This window comes from Poromitra crassiceps (genome assembly GCF_964638095.1).
Source record: "Poromitra crassiceps genome assembly, chromosome: 3".
NCBI classification, from domain to species: Eukaryota; Metazoa; Chordata; class Actinopteri; order Beryciformes; family Melamphaidae; genus Poromitra; species Poromitra crassiceps.
Genome location: NC_139625.1, coordinates 71,613,720 through 71,631,752, shown reverse-complemented (window position 1 = coordinate 71,631,752; position 18,033 = coordinate 71,613,720). Strand labels below are relative to the sequence as shown.

At 43.6% G+C, this 18,033-nt stretch overlaps 1 protein-coding gene across 2 annotated transcripts in view; it reads left to right on the top strand.

The window, feature by feature from the left end:
• Positions 1–11,670: 11,670 nt before the first annotated feature.
• The window catches only part of ephx2 (epoxide hydrolase 2, cytoplasmic), a 40,022-nt gene continuing 33,659 nt past the window's right edge, over positions 11,671–18,033 (top strand). The window contains exons 1-2 of one of the 2 annotated variants that reach the window (XM_083634060.1): positions 11,671–11,835; positions 17,171–17,249. In XM_083634060.1, coding sequence (XP_083490186.1) covers positions 11,828–11,835; positions 17,171–17,249 — 87 coding nt within the window. In that variant the 5' untranslated portion in view covers positions 11,671–11,827. Of the gene's footprint in view, positions 12,110–17,170; positions 17,250–18,033 lie in introns of both variants that reach the window. The other variant, XM_083634059.1, reaches the window with a different exon arrangement.

Here is an 18,033-nt window from a genome sequence, read left to right as displayed (position 1 = left end):
TAGCCTACTGCAAAATCTGCAATCTGCAACATGTGTAATTATAATTAAAATAAGCATAATAATGACATGTCACCCAACATTATACACAATGTCAATACTGTACAATACAGATTCGGTAAAACTATTTCTCATTCATCAAAAAAGTTGTGGATTGCAATTGTAGACCTAATAGAAATGATCCATGATTATTCTAGGATTGTGTAAAATAACTACTTGCATTCCTCTGATATAATATTTTTGTCTAATCTGAAATCCCTATTAATGTAATGTTTCATTGTCAATTAAGGCATTCCAGCGCACTCGCAAACACCGCGTTCGTTTCGCGCATGTTGTTTTATTTTTTTGACAGATATTTGCAGCCTTCCCCGTTTTATACATCACAACGCTATGCATTGTGGGCAATTCCCTTTCCGTAAGTGGCCATAGCTGCTCCCTTACGGTAAGGGGGCAGAAAGGGCTCACTCCGAGCCCTCATTCACTTTGCGATTTCACCGTGGGACATCCCTAAACCCTCACTCCCTTCACGTGAACGCGCCTCTAAGGGCTTGAGGCAGTAAGGGGGCGGATTGGAATTGGGCCTGCGTTTCCTGTCCTACACTATTGGATGAACTGATTAATGTCAGGTGTGCCTGATCACTGTTGTTGTGACTGCAGCAGTCAGGCACACCTGACATTAATCAGTTCATCCAATAGTGTAGGACAGGAAACCAAGATGCCCTAGGGTCGCTCCGCCCCTGGGCCATTTATTTCAGCCCATTCTCTTCAATCTGCGTACAACACAACTATTCACTTTCAAATGACGTGCAGTGAATACGCCAAACATTCCTATTGCGTGCAATGGATACGCCAAAGGGTTTTTGGCTGCGACCGGTGGCCATTTAACGCAACTACAGTGTAATATTGAAATAGGCCACTGTCAAGTAAGGAAGTGGGATGTCTGGACCCACGATAAGTTCCTTGTCTTTCTTTTTTCTTATTTTCTTTCTTTTTTTTGCATGTTTTTTTAGCAGGGGGTTCCTATCTGGAGGAAACCCCAGGGGAGCCCGGGGAGAACATGCAAACTCAGTGCCCACAGCGTCCCAGGTGGCAATCGAACCCAGGATCTTCTTGCTGTGAGGCGACAGCACTACCACTGCACCACCATGCCCCTAAGTTCCTCGTCTTTCAATTGAGAGAGCCGGATCTGCCTCCCGACGTGTTCGGTTTTTAACCCTGACCCAAACCACCCTAACCTTAACCAAGTTGTTTTAGTTGAATATGCTGCCCTCACTTTTGCCACGGACCTCTGCTGTTTGTCTGCTCTGTCTGCCTGCCCTGTATGGAGTCATCTGCTGGCTTTACTCGTGAGTCTGTGTTATGCTGGAAAGCACTGGAGCTCGGACCATTCCTATGACTCTGAAAACATTGTGCTATGATATTCCAACTGCTAAGAGGCTCACCCTTAGTTAGGCACAATATTCCCACTGTGTTATGTGTTATCAGGGCACTCATCTATTGGCCATTGTTACTCCTTTAAAGTCAGTAAAGACGGTTAAAAACCGTTTCCTTGTCTCCGTCTCTACATCCTTGGGTCTAAGCCTTCTGTAGAGGCATTACACAAACACATGATATACATACATACAGACAAACAGACAAACAAGGCCCAGCCAACGTCAGTCACACACACACACACACACACACACACACACACACACACACACACACACACACACACACACACACACACACACACACACACACACACACACACACACACACACACACACACACAAATATACATTAGCATGCATGCAAGCAGGCATTCACCAGTGTTGGGCAAGTTACTTTCAAAATGTAATATACTACATATTACTAGTTACTAGTTATAATAAGTTACTTTACAATAGTACTGTCTGTGTAGAGTAACTCGTTACTTATTACACTACTTTTGCATTACTTTCACCAAAACAACAGCAGCAGCAGAATGACATCGCCACCCCGGAACCATCCCCCAAATTTTTTTTGCATAAAAACACACAGTTTGATTAGGAAATGATTGTATCTTTTTTAAATATGTGCTTTGATTTTTTTTTTTTTAATAACTCAATTTGTAACTTGAGTTACTTGACAAAGTAACTGGTATAAAATTACTGAAATCCTATAAGTAATAAGTTATATTACTGAGTTACTTTTGTAATGAGTTACCCCCAACACTGGCATTCTCACACACACACACACACACACACACACACACACACACACACACACACACACACACACACACACACACACACACACACACACACACACACACACACACACACACACACACACACATATGTAAAGAGGTTCAGAGAGGTTTGCTTGATCAGATTCCTAACTGGGCTTAGTGTTGTCACTTCTTACCTCCTGGGAAACTCACTTCTGATGGTTCTCATTGCTGTCACACACAGTGATCTAGCAGTGTGTGTGTGTGTGTGTGTGTGTGTGTGTGTGTGTGTGTGTGTGTGTGTGTGTGTGTGTGTGTGTGTGTGTGTGTGTGAGTGTGTGTGTGAGTGAGAGAGAGAGAGAGAGAGAGAGAGAGAGAGAGAGAGAGAGAGAGAGAGTCCCACCCTGTCCACTGTTTCTTATCTGCCATCTCAACTGTCCATAAATTGGAGACCCATCAGCAACATGTAGGGCTGGGTATTGATATAACGCAGTACAAAGTAGCATAGAAACTTCTCCAGTCACACGATACCTGCATTTGATCCTTTTTGTACACAGATCTAGAAAAAAATACTATTTGTATGGTTTTGCTCGCAGCCAATCCCCGCAAGCGTTCTTCAATTGAATGCGACGTGTGATTGGCCCACTACCGTAGTACTACTACCGTAGTAGCTACAACAACCCATACAGTCCAGCGCGGTGTTTGTAACGGACTTGACAGTTCAGTGACCCCAAAAAAAGGTATTGAAAGTACTCTATTGGTATCTGTATCACTTTAAGGGTACTGGTATTGTATTTTTTTAATTAAACAATACCCAGCACTAGCAATGTGCTAATGTGTGTTTTAATGTGTGTATATGTTTCTTTGTCTTGTAAGGGTAATTTCCACATCATGAGATGCAGCACAGTTTCTTACTGTGCAGATAGATAATGTCAGGATGTGTGGACCCCAATTGTAAAACACATAAGGCAACAGGCAGGATACAAGATAGCATGTAAACACAGGGAGCTAATCAAACACATGATGTACATGTACAGCTGTGGAGGCAGGAACAGAGGGGAGAAACCAGGCAAACCGATAAGGGCAAGACTAATGAGTGAGATGACAAACAGGTGTGGGGAACAGGCAGATTGGGGGGAGGAGCACACAAGAGGAGCAAAAGTCTAGTGGCCCCTGGTGGCCAAGAACATGATGGCATGAGGCCTTGAGGCCACCCATGACAGATAATAGTTTACAGTAGGTTTCATGGTTTACATTTCACAACCCAAACAAATGATCAACTTGGTTTTTAAGACATTTCATGCAATGAGCACAAATGCAAATGCATGGAAAGTGAGAGAAATACATTGAGGATCACTCTTAACTTACAACTCAGTATCTCCAAAATACAGAGGATCCAGTTTGTATGTTATGAGGTTTTTCAATCAAAGACATCCTTTACGCCAGTGGATCTGAAACCTTTTTGCCTTCAGTACCCCTTTCCCTGATTTCTGAATCAAAGTACCCCCTTTACCCGACTACATTCACTGCAGGAAAAACCTACTGTCCGGGACTTTGCACAACTGCAAAGAGATCCACTTGTGGCACTTTGTGGCAAAGTGGGGGAAAGTACCACATAATGTCCGCATATTGAGTCCCTATGCGGTCATTTACTTGCCCGGAAAGCAGGTTTTTCATGCAGTGATTTTGATTACAAAATTGCGAGAGAAAACTCCAGCATATGATGCAATGAATGACTGATAACCCACCTTTTGAGGAATATAACATTACAAATAATAAATGGAGTGAAAGAGTTGCATTAGTGCCTCCTGAGCAGATTTATTTTAACATTTCATTTATTTTCATGATTTATTCTTACATTTTCCCCTTTCTCTCAAGTACCCCCTGTAGTACCTCCACATCACATACCCCTAGGGGTACGTGTACCCCAGTTTGGGAACCACTACTTTAGGCTATCTTTTTAAAATGACAATACTTGGGTTTTAATTTTACATTCCATAGCAAAATCATCAGTGTTAATTTAACTCTCAGACTCAGTCTGCCAATGTGTTCAGTCCTTTTTCTAACCCGTATTGTATTAGTACTTGATTTTTGTATTGAGAATGTTCTCTCTAATCTAATTGTGTCTATAGTATTTTTATTGAAGGTACCATGAACGCAATCTCTATGTGCTCTATTTCTATGTCTCTTACTGTGTGAGGCGCACCTGTGTTCCTGGTGTTCAAGGTGTTCTGTGGGATCCTGATTTGTCATTTTACACAATTTACACAAAGCATAAAACATATTTGTTTTGTTGCTGTTCACTGACACAGTAGCCTGTCTCTCTCAGCTTTGAGTTGTGGCGCTCTGGCAGACGGTCTGGCACACTGGCAAGCAATTTAGGATTAACCAGAGCATGAGAAACAGTGAGCCAAGAATGGAAATGACTCTAATGCCAGTTCTTATGATTAGATGTCTATTTATAACTGAGAAGTGATGTATCAGGAAGCACTTTTTGACAGTCAAGGAGAAACGTATAACACTTGAGACTTTTAGGTTCAGTTGAATGTAATTACAATAAGTCGGTAGGCTAACTGTAAAATGTCACAGGTGCTGTAAAAGCCATTAGACTTGATTGAGATTACAGGTAGGAACAGGTGAAGGTTACTTTGTTGCTTGTTATTGTCAACAGCCTAAGCTACTGTCTCTTTAAAAAGTTGCAGTATACTTTAATGCTGCAATAGGGATCATGTCTGTCCTATCTTATAAAAGACAAAATGGGGCTGTAACATCTCTGACTTTAGGGGCGCAATCAATCCCAGAATTTCTCCAAGTGCATCAATAAATAAAATAACATAAATATCACTTCATTATTACAGCTGCATCAGGTAATTACTCAGGTGAATTAAGAAACAGCTGGTTACTTGTTTTGGAGGACCATTGGTTTAAATCATTTCTGATCAACTAAGTATTTCAAAATTAGATCTGTTTGAAAAGAGACATCTGATCATCACACATTAATTAATGAATAATAATAATAATAATAACAATAATAATAATAATAATAATTATTATTATTATTATTATTATTGTTATTATTATTATTATTATTATTATTATTATTATTATCATTTTAAGGACAGCAGGCACATAACAGGAATATTACAGTGATACCATCAAATACCATAAAGTGATAAGATCACTATTGAATACCAGACACTGTAAATCCCTATAGAAATATTATTGGAATATCAATATTATAGTGATTTAATGGGAGATTAAAAAACATAAAGTACATTAATATCACCATAGACTCAATATTGAGTAGCAGAATCACACTATAAGTACCTGAGGGAATATTCTAGGAATATAATAGTGATTTTTCATCTGAATACACACCGTTGCACTTGTCCCCCCCAGTCTTAATCTCAATAAGATGCAGCCAGTGTGTGAGATTTGAACGCCTCACTCACCGGAGTTGAGAAAGATCCAGCAGTAAAGCGTCGTCCTCTGTGAGGGCAGAGCCAGATCTCCTTCCATGTCTGATGATGGAATGGATTGATTGGAATCTCTCCTGTGTGTTTTCACCTTAGGGTGCTCCCCCTGCTCATCTACCAGCCGCCTGCCTCTGTGTCCCCCTGCACTCCAAGCCTCTGTGTGATGATTCACACGCTGGTCCAAGGAACAGCCTCCCACTCTCATCATCACCATGTTGCTCCTATAAGAAGGAGCTTGACATTGTAAATTAGTTCAAGTACCTTTGGGTCATATTAGATATTCCACACTAACCTTCAAGAGTCATGTGAAAAAGGTGTCAAATACAACTGGTCACTCACATGCGTATCAATCCTTAAACCAATAGAATCGCTCTTCAAAAAAGCCCTGAAAGTCTTTGACAAAAAAAAACACTTCTTACCATTATAATATTATTGAGAAATATAAGTTTCTTAGTTTTGAGAATTAAAAAATAAATCAAAATTGCTTGCCTCATGTATAAGGCAATACATGAGCTTGCACCACCCCCGCTAAACATTATACAATAAGCAGAGGGCTGACAGTGGATCCTCCACCAGGGCCACCACCAGAGGGCACTGTGAGGTGCCCTACAGGTGTACCACTTTTGAACAAACTGTGAGTCAAAGGTACTCTCACATCACGTGGTCAGACCCAAGGTCTACATCAGCACGCTTCCAGCGACGGAGGGTCTGAATCACAAATCAGAAATTCTGTGTTTTGCCGTAGCAATTCCTACAGTAAAATCTGATTGGCTGGGCTGTTACAGGAGTCCAGCTCTCTGCGTGCATTGGTGCATCGTTCAAAATGTACCGCCCCATGAGTTTTGCCACGCCGTCTGTGGTTGGTCAATTCATATGTCTCTCACACATTTTGTTTGGTCTTACGGGGCGGTCCTTAACCACTTTTCAAGAGCACCAGGTGTAGATATCTATATACGGCTGACAGTGTTTCCAATATAATTGTTTTCAGGCCTGGTGGTACCCACCAAAAACAAAACCTAAATCGACCATCCCATGGCAGGACGTCATATTGGCGCAGTCAGCTTCAGTCAGATGGCGCAGCAGGCAGTCTGCAATTTATATTTACTTTTTGATTTGAATGAATGTATATTTGGCATTATTTAGTGCTCTTATGTATATTACTCTCAACACCAATATAGGTTTTGTTGTATGGTAATATGCCATAAAGTTTTGTATTGAAATTTGTAAAAACATTTCCCCCCCTTCATTTTTTCTGGCCTGGCAGGCCCGCCAGGCCTGTACAATTGTAGACTACTGTACAATTATACACTGGCTGACTACTGCGAGACTAACGGTTGGTTCACTCATTAACTCACTCACTATTCCCCATGTAGTGTGTATCATAGTGAACTATATGGGGAACGATCAAACAGGTTTCAGACTACTTCACTCTTCTTGTCCTTTGGTAAACACGACAGCATTGCATTGTGGTATATGGGAGAAAATGTAGGGTAGATTCTCTGTTCACTAGAAATAGCAGTGCATTGTGGGTATTTTATAGTGGACTATATAGTGAATCAAATTAACAGTTGAGAATTCGGACACTATAGTCAAAATGGCCAACACACTATATAATCCACTATTTCTGTAATAGGGACCAGTTTCGAACAGGGCTTAAGTCAAAGGTAGTAAATTGAGTCTACCGCTTGCAGTAAGGGAGTGTCCTATCATACTTTTAAAACTCATTTGAAGAGGTGGCTCAAGGGCAGACAAACCAAATATGTGACCACCTTTGATTAGACCTGTCCTCCAGTGCGTGCTCACACACGTGTTTAGTACGTACAGTGTGCACCGCCTGGCTGCCGAGCTCTACATCAGGCCTAATCTTAAGATTCCTTTCACGTGGAAAAGGTTTCATAAAAGCAAGTTCAAAAGGCATAAAGATTTGTTTTTTTCTCTCTCTGTCTCTCCCTGAACCCAGAGTGAGATCAGAGTGAGATTGTAACTGGCTGCAAAGGTCGACAGTCTCTTGAAGTCTGTCAGCTCATGTCAGGCGATGTTGCAAGGCATTACGCTCCCTGCTCCTCCTCTGTACAGTCTGTACCGCATGACATGAATATTTCATTCAACTCAAAACTCACTAAACTCAACCCAAGTGTTCCAATCAGCAGATTAAAGTACTGATTAAAAAAAAACTTGGGCATCCGAGTAGTGTAGCAGTAGATTCCCTGCCTACCAACACGAGGGTCGCAGGCTCGCACCCCGTGTTACCTCCGGCTTGGTCGGGCGTCCATACAAGCATGTTTGTCTGGTGTCTGCGGGTGGGAAGCCGGATTGGGGGTATGTGTCCTGGTCGCTGCACTAGCGCCTCCTCTGGTCGGTCAGGGCGTCTGGTCGGGGTGGAAGGGAACTGGTGGGAATAGCGTGATCCTCCCACGTGCTACGTCCTGCCAGTGAAGCTCCCCCTGTCAGGTGAAAAGAAGCGGCTGGCAACTGCGCATGTGTCGGAGTGTCAGAGTTTAAACTCCCCAGTCTTTTCATAATGTGTTAAGACTTTCAAAGTCTTCTAGTTTATCAAGGCAAATACTACTGCCGAGTTCTGCCTGCGGCTGAAGGGTAATGTTGTAGGCCTTAGAGTACCAGTCAAATATTTTGGCCCAGAACCATTGGGCAAGTGTTACATTTTTATTATTACAGTTGTACAGTAGCCCAAGTGTCGTCACAGGTGTTATCTGCACAGATGGCATTTTTTTTTTGCATTATAATGCCACCTTTTTCTCCATATTTCTGCCCTGGGGGCATGTTTTAATTTTGTGTTTGTTTTTTGGGGGTATTTTCATAGGAATCTTGAGTCCTAACTGTAAATAAACATATATATATATAATTATTTTTACCTGCACCACGCTCTTTAAGCCCAATTAGTGCACCGGGCCCAGGTGCACCCAATCAGCCTAATGACCCCAATAGGCTCCTGCAACACAAAGTCATCTAAAGGTGCACCCGATCTACTATGAATCACCTCATTCAATGGAAAGGAATTGCATTCAAATGCCCCCATCGAATGGAGAGGAGTTGTACAATCTCTACAACCCAGTTTCCCTGGGGTTGTAGAGATTACTTGCAAAACCCCATTTAATGGGTAGGATTCAGGGGTTGTACAGATTACTTGCAAAACCTCATTTAATGGATAGGATTCTCCATTGGCTCTTCTCTCAACCACCCTGCCCACCCCTGCAGGCATGGGGAGGGTCTGCTTGGACCCCTGTGTCCTTAGGTTTAGGCATGGGGGATGGGAGAGGTTAGGGTTAGGGGTGGGAGAGGTTAGGTTTAGGCATGGGGGTGGGAGAGGTTAGGTTTAGGCATGGGGGGTGGGAGAGGTTAGGTTTAGGGTTAGGGGTGGGAGAGGTTAGGTTTAGGCATGGGGGGTGGGTTAGGGTTAGGGGTGGGAGAGGTTAGGTTTAGGCATGGGGGTGGGAGAGGTTAGGTTTAGGCATGGGGGGTGGGTTAGGGTTAGGCATGGGGGGTGGGAGAGGTTAGGTTCAGGGTTAGGGGTGGGAGAGGTTAGGTTAGGTTTAGGCATGGGGGTGGGAGAGGTTAGGTTTAGGCATGGGGGTGGGAGAGGTTAGGGTCTGGGTTAGGATTAGGCATGGGGCATGGGAGAGGCTTGGAGGGGTCTCCAGAGACGACCCCCGAGGGTCTCGAACCCTCTGTTCGGCCCCCAGACCTTCCGTTCGGCCCGCAGACCCCCCGAAGCGACCCCAGGACCTCCACAGGGTCCTGCGGCCCACCCAGGCCTCGGAGACCCCAGGTTTATCCATTGAATGGGGTTTTGCAAGTAATCTCTACAACCCAGAGAAACTGGGTTGTAGAGCTGTCCATTGAATGGGGTTTTGCAAGTAATCTCTACAACCCAGAGAAACTGGGTTGTAGAGATTGTACAACTCCACCCCATCGAATGGGGACATTTTGAAGCAATTCCTTTCCATTGAATGAGGTGATTCATAGTAGATCGGCTGAAAGGTAATGCAGGTAAACATACCAAAGGCCCTGGCACTGGAACAACAACAACTGAATGGAACTGTAATTAATGGTATTGGTTACCTCTGCTTTTCATCCTGCTTTACCACCTCAAAACGGTTGCTGTGTATGACCAGAATAGTCATACATTCTGTCATTGTGAACTCTAGTGAAAATTACAACCTTTTTGCTGGGGACCACCTAGAACCCACCGTCTCCTTTTCATGATGCAATAGCCCCTTTTCACGTGGGACCATTTTGTGCTGAAAACTTTAAGGCAGGGTAAACACAGGTGCAAGCAAAACACTAATGAGGGTTTCCAACTTCCATAAGGGCGCGGGAAGCTGGGTGCGGTGGGTTCTGCAGCACCCCCTGGTGGCAAGAGATGTAAAAAAATTTTTTTTACAGTGCACCTGAACGCAACGTGCAAAATACCCGCTGAATAAGTGTCCAAATGTTCATGTAATTCTGGCCAATACTCCACTTCTGTTATAACATTTCAGTCTGGAAGATATAATCTTTATGACTAAAAGGCTAAATGAATAGCTTAGAAAATGAATAGCCCCGGGGGCTCATGGTACTATTAATCCGGCCAAGGATATATGGGAGGAATAGCAGGTAGGCTATCACTGTCCCTGATTCCTGAGGGTAAATTGAGTAATGCTGCAGAGAAGAGGAGAAGACACTGAATAATGACATCACAACAGTATAATCCTAATGTTAATTTAAAATTAAATATTCCTCTAAATATGGCTAAAAGTCCAAAAAGGGTGGGAGAGAGAATGAGGATTCCAACACAGCAGTGGGAGCAAGTGGTGACATGGAGGTGAGTGAGAAAAGGTGACTGAATAATGACACAACAGTCTAATCTTAATGTTAATATTCCTCTAATCTGGCGACAAAGTGACCAAATTTTCCGGCAGCCTGTGGGCACCGGCAGCCGTCCCCCCCAATGTTGAATCGGTAGCTACGGCCTTGCAGCACCCCCTACCTAAAAGTACTTCCAGCGCCACTTTCTTGCACCTGTGCTGTGTTTACCCTGCCTTTTTGACACAAAATGGCACCTGTGAAAAGGGTCAATAGCAAATGAGGAATTCATCTGTTGTTTGACATGCAGTGTGTGTGTGTGTGTGTGTGTGTGTGTGTGTGTGTGTGTGTGTGTGTGTGTGTGTGTGTGTGTGTGTGTGTGTGTGTGTGTGTGTGTGTGTGTGTGGTGTGTGTGGCGCGGGCGGGGCGGGGGGTGTCTGAGCGGCTCATGGACCTATTATGGAGCGGCTGACTAGATCACGTGGTTCAGAGTTCCAGCGCTTCCTAGGCTCTTTCGCCGAGAAGAGCCTGGGCCCCGTTCCAATACCCATACTTGTACTTCTTTCTTGTAGTATGTACTGCCGCTGCCCTCACAAAGTATGGATTGTAGTGTGCAGCATGCATGCAAAATGCATACTATTGGGACACACTACATCTGTCGTCACGTGAGCTTCCTGAACTCCGACCTCTTGCTCACTTCCGCCGACGTCCGCAGCGCCACATTTGAGTTTTTTTATTTTTTTTATTTTTTTATTCAATAAACAAAGTCTGGCAGAAACAAACAGTACATTATACAAAAAATTCAGACTAAACATTTACAAAATTGGAACAGACAATCAAATAAACAAAATAAAATAAATAAAGCAAAAACATTAAGTCAGAGATCTAAACAGGAATCAAGATGCATGTTTTGGTACACACCATGCTTGTTTGGTTTTAACATATTTCAAGGCTTTCTTAAAGTTAATTATCTCATTCATGAACACGCAGCTCAGTCAGTGCGACGTAACTCCAGTAGGTGGCGGTAATGCACAAAAAGTTGTTTGCCAACCGCCATAAAACATTAGAAGAAGAAGAAGAAGACATAACTTCCTGCTGCGCAAAGGATTGTGGGGAAGTTTGGCTGAAGCAGCATGCATCGATGCATACTCCGAAATAGGAGCTGATGTAGTACAACATCCTTGTACTCTTGGCATACTGCATCTGACATACTATGTATTGGGACATACTAATTCTTTTTTTGCCTACTAAATAGTATGGAAGTATGGGTATTGGAATGGGGCCCTGGTGACGCGAAGTTAGTGCTTCCAGTTGAGATAGATGATGTTGTTCCAGTTGGCCAATAATAGGCGTCAAATTAATGTGTGGGTGAGTTTACCTGCAGGGAGGCGGTCCACTTGATCTTCTGTGGAACTCGGACAGAGGACAGCTAGGGCAAAGTTTGCACAGAGAGAATGTCTGCCACTCTGCCTGCCTGCTGAAGCAGCACGGAGGACGCGGGTTGATTTGCAGAGAGAGAAAATAAAATATAGGACGCCATGGCGCAGCAGAAAGCAATCCTTTTCAACTTGTGGGGAGTTGCTGTCGCTTCGCGTCCCGCTGCTGTTTTCCTCAAGTTTGAAGAGTTGAACAAACTTCCACGGTAGGGACACGGCGGTTACAGAACTACTTCACTGTAAAATAAAGAAAAGACGAGTAAGGGACTGTCCGATATTTACGTGGGGTGGGGTAAAATATGATATAGGCTATATATTGTTTTAAATCAGCTGCCCTCCCTGACATTTAGATTATTCAAACTAGTTATATATCCATATATCCGTATAAAAGCTGGTAGACACGTGTGCATGTCTACCTGCTTTTATAGCAGTATCTGCTGCACTGGCAGATTATTTCAGTTTATTTCAGCCTGTTCACGCCAATGTCTGTTTTGAAAAATAAAAACAATTAAATCCGGAAACCATAATGAGGCAATTCCCTTTGCTTGAAAAAAGTCAAAGTTTTATAATTCTGAAGTAGGTAAGCTACAGTAGGCTATGAGAATCTATTTTCATTTTGTTGTTGTTTTACTTTGTTGGTAATTACTAATTGTGGTCGTGTTTATGCTGAGATCACTTGTCAATCAAGCATTGTTCAAACTACTTATTTTGCAGTGTGACTGAATCGCTTATAGGAGGTGATTAATGCCACAGAAAAGCAAATTATACAGACGTCCTCGAGAAAGCTGCATGGGAATTAAGAGTGTGTCCACACTTCTGTATTTGCCAAAATGTTATTGCCTTTTCTACTGATATACTCTCTCTAAAAGACAAGAAAAATGCAGGCATCATGGACCACATTTTTAGGGGTTCAAGCCCCAAAGGGGCGAACCCCAATAGACCTTATTCACAGCGCGGCCATCTTGGGATGACGTCACCCGCTGGTTGGGAACGCAACGAGACTCTCATCCAAACCCCTGTCTGAACATGGGAGCAGTCATGCACCATTAGGCTCGTTTGAGTTGACGCCTGGAAAGCAGACGAGAGCAGGCGAGCACAGTCAGGCGAGGCATCAACAAGTCGAACACCCACACTCGCTGCTGCTTTTCTTCTTCTACAGTTTTGTTTAACAGCGGTTTGTAAACAGATTAAAACATGCATTAGCGCCACCCACACTCACTGCTCAAATTACACAGCCCTTCAGATTCCTTATTTTTATTTTTATGTAGGCATTACAGGTGGTATTTATGTAAAATATGGAGTGACAGCTTGGAATAGATATAAAATTGAAGTTTCTACACTTCACTGTGGGTTTGTGATGCACCTGTGTTGAACCAATGGGCGCTCAGCTTGATGCGTTTCTCGTCATCCTCTGTCATCCGCAGTCGGGCGCAGTTGGTGGGGAGCAACTGTGGCGCCTCGCTCCAAATCTGCGCCCGCCTCGCTCTCACGAGAGTCACGTGACTCACGCAGTCGGGCAGGCGGAGCAAGTCGGACAAGTCGGGGCGGCTTTAGCTCAGGAGGTAGAGCGGGTCGGCCAATGATGCAAGGGTTGGCGGTTCGATCCCCGCTCCCTCCCAGCTGCTGTCGCTGTGTCCTTGGGCAAGACACTTAACCCTCCTTGCTCCCGATGGTGTGTAGGCACCCTGCGTGGCAGCCTGCCGCCATCGGTGTATGAATGGGTGAATGTAGACTATCTACTGATTGTAAAGCGCTTTGGATAAAAGCGCTATATAAATGCAGACCATTTACCATTTACAACTTTCTAACCATCATGCAACGGGGCAAGCAAGGCGCTGGTTGAATCTGCGCAGAATTTGCTCATCTCAAACGAGCCTATTGTCATGCTAACCTAGCTAGCCAAGGTGCTAATGGTAGCGTCAATGTTAGGGCTATTAAAGTTGTCAGAGGTGTCACCTCCAACACAATATGGTTATCCAAGATTTTGATGCCATGGTATTCCCAAATATTGCGTAGTTTCACATGTATTCACATGCCAGTGCCTAAATTTAAGCTCAAACACAGCCTTCTTCAGCTGTGTCATTTCGGGTTCAACTGCTCCACAGCGCCAGATGTATTGGTTCGGTGCTCAGTGGTGCGAGGGTGTAGTGCAGTTTACAATTTAGAGCATCGGCTGCGCTTCCTTGAATATCGTGGATATAAGACTCGATTCAGTTGCTGTAGCCCTTTTTTAATCCTGTACACATTCATCTGCCCATTTATCAATGTGATCAAACGAAATTGGTGTGACAGAACTCAAACTTTTGGTCTACTGCTCCCATGTTCAGACAGGGGTTTGGATGAGAGTCTTGTTGCGTTCCCAACCAGCGGGTGACGTCATCCCAAGATGGCCGCGCTGTGAATAAGGTCTATTGTTTTTACTTTGGTTTATTAGGGGTTCAAGCCCTGTCAGCCCATCTGACAAAGGGGACATGATTTGTCGGGGCTTTCGGGTCTCCTTGAAGAGGCAGATGGCAGTTTGGTAGAAGTTGTCCCTGTGACGAGAGGTTCTGATCTCCGTTTTGAGGGCCTGCAAGCCCTTCCACTTCACCCTGGATATGTTGCAAAAAAGAATCGTGACACCCTACCACACTCCACGTGAACGCTCAAAATGGAGGGTTAGCCTAAATGGTAGGCCCAACTGGTGGATTGGGAATGGGATTGGGCCTTTACGTCCTGGTGTGTGTCTATGTCTTGTATTGGAGCCCTTGCATAAGAATGTCACACGTACAGTATAGGCTATGTACTCCTACAACTGAGTGACAATAAATATCTTGAATCTTTAATCATGTGACACAGTCTTGAGTTTGACCTCATCCATGAGGACAGATGTAGCGTGCCAGGCCCTGGGTGTCTAATTGTGTGTCACCTTATGACAGGATCAGTCACACCTGATACAGTAACTTCTTATGGGAGATTATGAGTTGGCTGTGAATTTGTCAGTGAATGCTAAATGCAAATGCAAAATGCAGTTAAGGCAGCGCCATTTGTCGTCATTTATTGTCATGGAAACTAAACTACTTAAAGCGTTGCAAGACTATAGTAAAACTATAGCTAAGTAAATCTACATTAGATGCTTATACAACTTGTTATTTTGAACAAGATAATGTAATGTAAGCAAGTCATACAAAAAGTAAGGTGAATAAAATTGGCTTCTACAGGAACATATACCATCGTTTCACAACTAGCTCTACTCTCAAGGCAGAATATTAATGGAATTGTTTACTTCCGGAACCAGTATCACGTGACTGTTGAGCTCTATAGTATGATGATGATCAACAGCAACTGAGTGTCCTATCAAATCCATTCAGAATTGTTGCAAGATTGTTGACAGCGCTTCTCCTCCTCCTTCTTTGTGGCAGCAACCACCCCTCATACAAACAGTGAAACAAATAAAGTGTCAGTTATGTTACATAATTAGCCTATGTGAGAATCCAAGGACTTCATGGCAGGTGGATCAGGTTTTGCCTGCAGCACTGAGAGCGTTTACATGCACACTAATAAACCGATCATTATCTGATTTCTAGTTACCCGATTAATTCAAGTGATCGTGTAAACGGCATAAACCCATTATCCTTTATCAGATAAAGGCCGTTCTTGGATTATGGGAAATCCAATTAACACACCTAGCTTTCTGCTGAATCATCAGTTTTATTCAGCGTGTGGCCCAATCCCAATGCCCATTCACACACTTTGAGGTGATTTCCTGCTATTTACTAAAGTGCATGTAAACACATAAATACGATTATTGCCAGTTATCTGATTATTGTGTGCATGTAAACACACTCACTGATGACTTGACCTGGTCATAGTTGCATAGCCAATAACCTGCAGGAACGAGATTAGGCTAATGATGCGGTCAATATAATTTGCATATAGCCTTGAGTAATATTACTCTAACAAAACACACTCTCTTGTAGCTTATTCTAATGTTCACACACATCCTTTTTGATGTGGATAAAGCACTGCCTGGAGCACTTTTTGTGAGGACAAATGAAAAGCAGATTATCGATCTGTCGATCGATCGATCTGTCCGGCCACAGCTATGCCATTTTACGTGCTATCGGGCTGAAACTTTAGGAGGTGGAAAGAGCACCCGTGCAGGTGACCTGACGGAGCCATATTTTTTAATTAGGGCAGATTAATTGCTCTAATTGCCCTAAGGCTGATTGCCCTGAGGCTATAGTTCAGTAATGATGTCACTGATTACATCACTGCAGTGATGTCATCACTGATGATGTCATCACTGACACACACACGAGAGGGAGAGGGAGAGAGGGGGAGGGGGAGAGAGAGGAGAGGGAGTGAGGGGGAGGAGAGAGAGGGGGGAGAGGGAGACATTGCACATGTGCCAATAGGGCAGGCGAGGCCATGCAGCAGCGCGAGCTGTGGGCGAGGCCGCGCAGCGTATGCGGTCTGCAGAGCGGGCGAGGCCTAGCGAGGAATCGATGCCTAGTTTAACATATTTGTTGTTGCTATGGGAAATGGCCAGCATCTGTCATCGTGATTGGTCGGCTGAGGAAAAGCGGTTCACGTCGCCCGGTGTTTTTCTTAAAAGTTGTTCTGAAAAATGTCTCAACCTATGCTATTAAAGTGCTCCACTCTGCGGGGGGCAAACGCCGTCTGCAGTGCTTTTCAGGCGTGGCTGCTTCCCATTAGTTTTGATGAGAAATGATGAGTAATCGAGGAAAAAATGCTACGTGTGAACAGCCCCTTGACTCTGTTTCACTCTACGTATCACTCAGGCTGGACTCCAATCCGTCCACAGCAATTTCAGTGCGTGGGAGTACTTGCCTTGACAGACAACTCCTTCAGCCAATCGGCATCGCCAAATCTAGTCCTTCAGCCAATCCGCGTCAGATCCAGTCCAATCCAAATCCACTCGAAAGACTGGCGAAAATGTCTTTACTGCCGAGAAACTCCACTGGTCCATATTCGTTTTTAATTGTTGTTATTGAGTCTATTTCTGCAAAAACTGCACTTATGGCTGTGTGTAAACTCTATGAGCATTGATGTTACTGCTCGTTTACGGATCCGTAGAAGGCAACAGAATGTGAGTTCACGTGCTCAGGATGGTTTGACCAGCCTAATTTTGCAGAGCATCTTTGTATTATTGGATTAGTATGTTGTTTATGGCCTAGCATGCAAAGTGAATGGAAGTGTGCCTACAGTATATTGCTTGAGGAGCTCTTCTCAGTGTGTGTGAAGTGGTCTTTGTGCTGTTTCAGGGGTTTCCTGTGCAGCCTGGCCTCCCAGCAGAGCAGCGCTGTGCAGCGGGCGGAGCGGGGCGAGTTCACTCTGTCCCAGGTGGGAGAATTACCGTAAATTCCGGATTATAAGCCGCACCTTTTTTCCCGTTTTTTGGCCTTTTTTGGCCCCTGCGGCTTATATAACGGTGCGGCTTATCTATGGATTAAAAAAAAAAAAAAAAAAAAAAAAAAATCTCTCTTTTTTAGCACTCTTTCTAACTATAAATCCTATATAACTATAATAAGTTTTAATTTCCTCTCTTGCCCTCTTTTCACCACACTGTATGACACTGTATGACACTGTGTGCACTGTAAAAAACAACACAGGTGGTGTTGTGTTATGTTGTTTTGTTGAAATGTTAATAAATGGGAGCTTCCTCAAACAGCCATCTCTTTCCCGACAATCCCCTCTGTGCATGAACCCTTACATATGGTAATTAAACATTAAAACAAAAAAACAAACAAAAAAAAAATACCATTAAAACACCCGCGGCTTATAGTCCGGTGCGGTTATAAGAAAAAAATAGTCAACTTTGCAGGTGCGGCTTATGCACCGGTGCGGCTTATAGTCCGGAATTTACGGTATACCCGTTAGCATGATCCATCATCTATTTCATTACTCCCCTCTCCTCTGCACCCGCTGTCATGCAGTCCCCATCTGGAGACGAATTGACTTCTTTGCATATCAATTTTCCAACTGCTGTCTTAGATGATTGTGGGGAAATTTTGCAGAGTTATCAGCCTTTTTCTTTTTCCTTTTTTTTTTACGCTTGCATAGGAGAAGACCCAACCTTCACGCCTCAGTTGTCATATAGTGGGATGATTCACTACAACTGCAAACT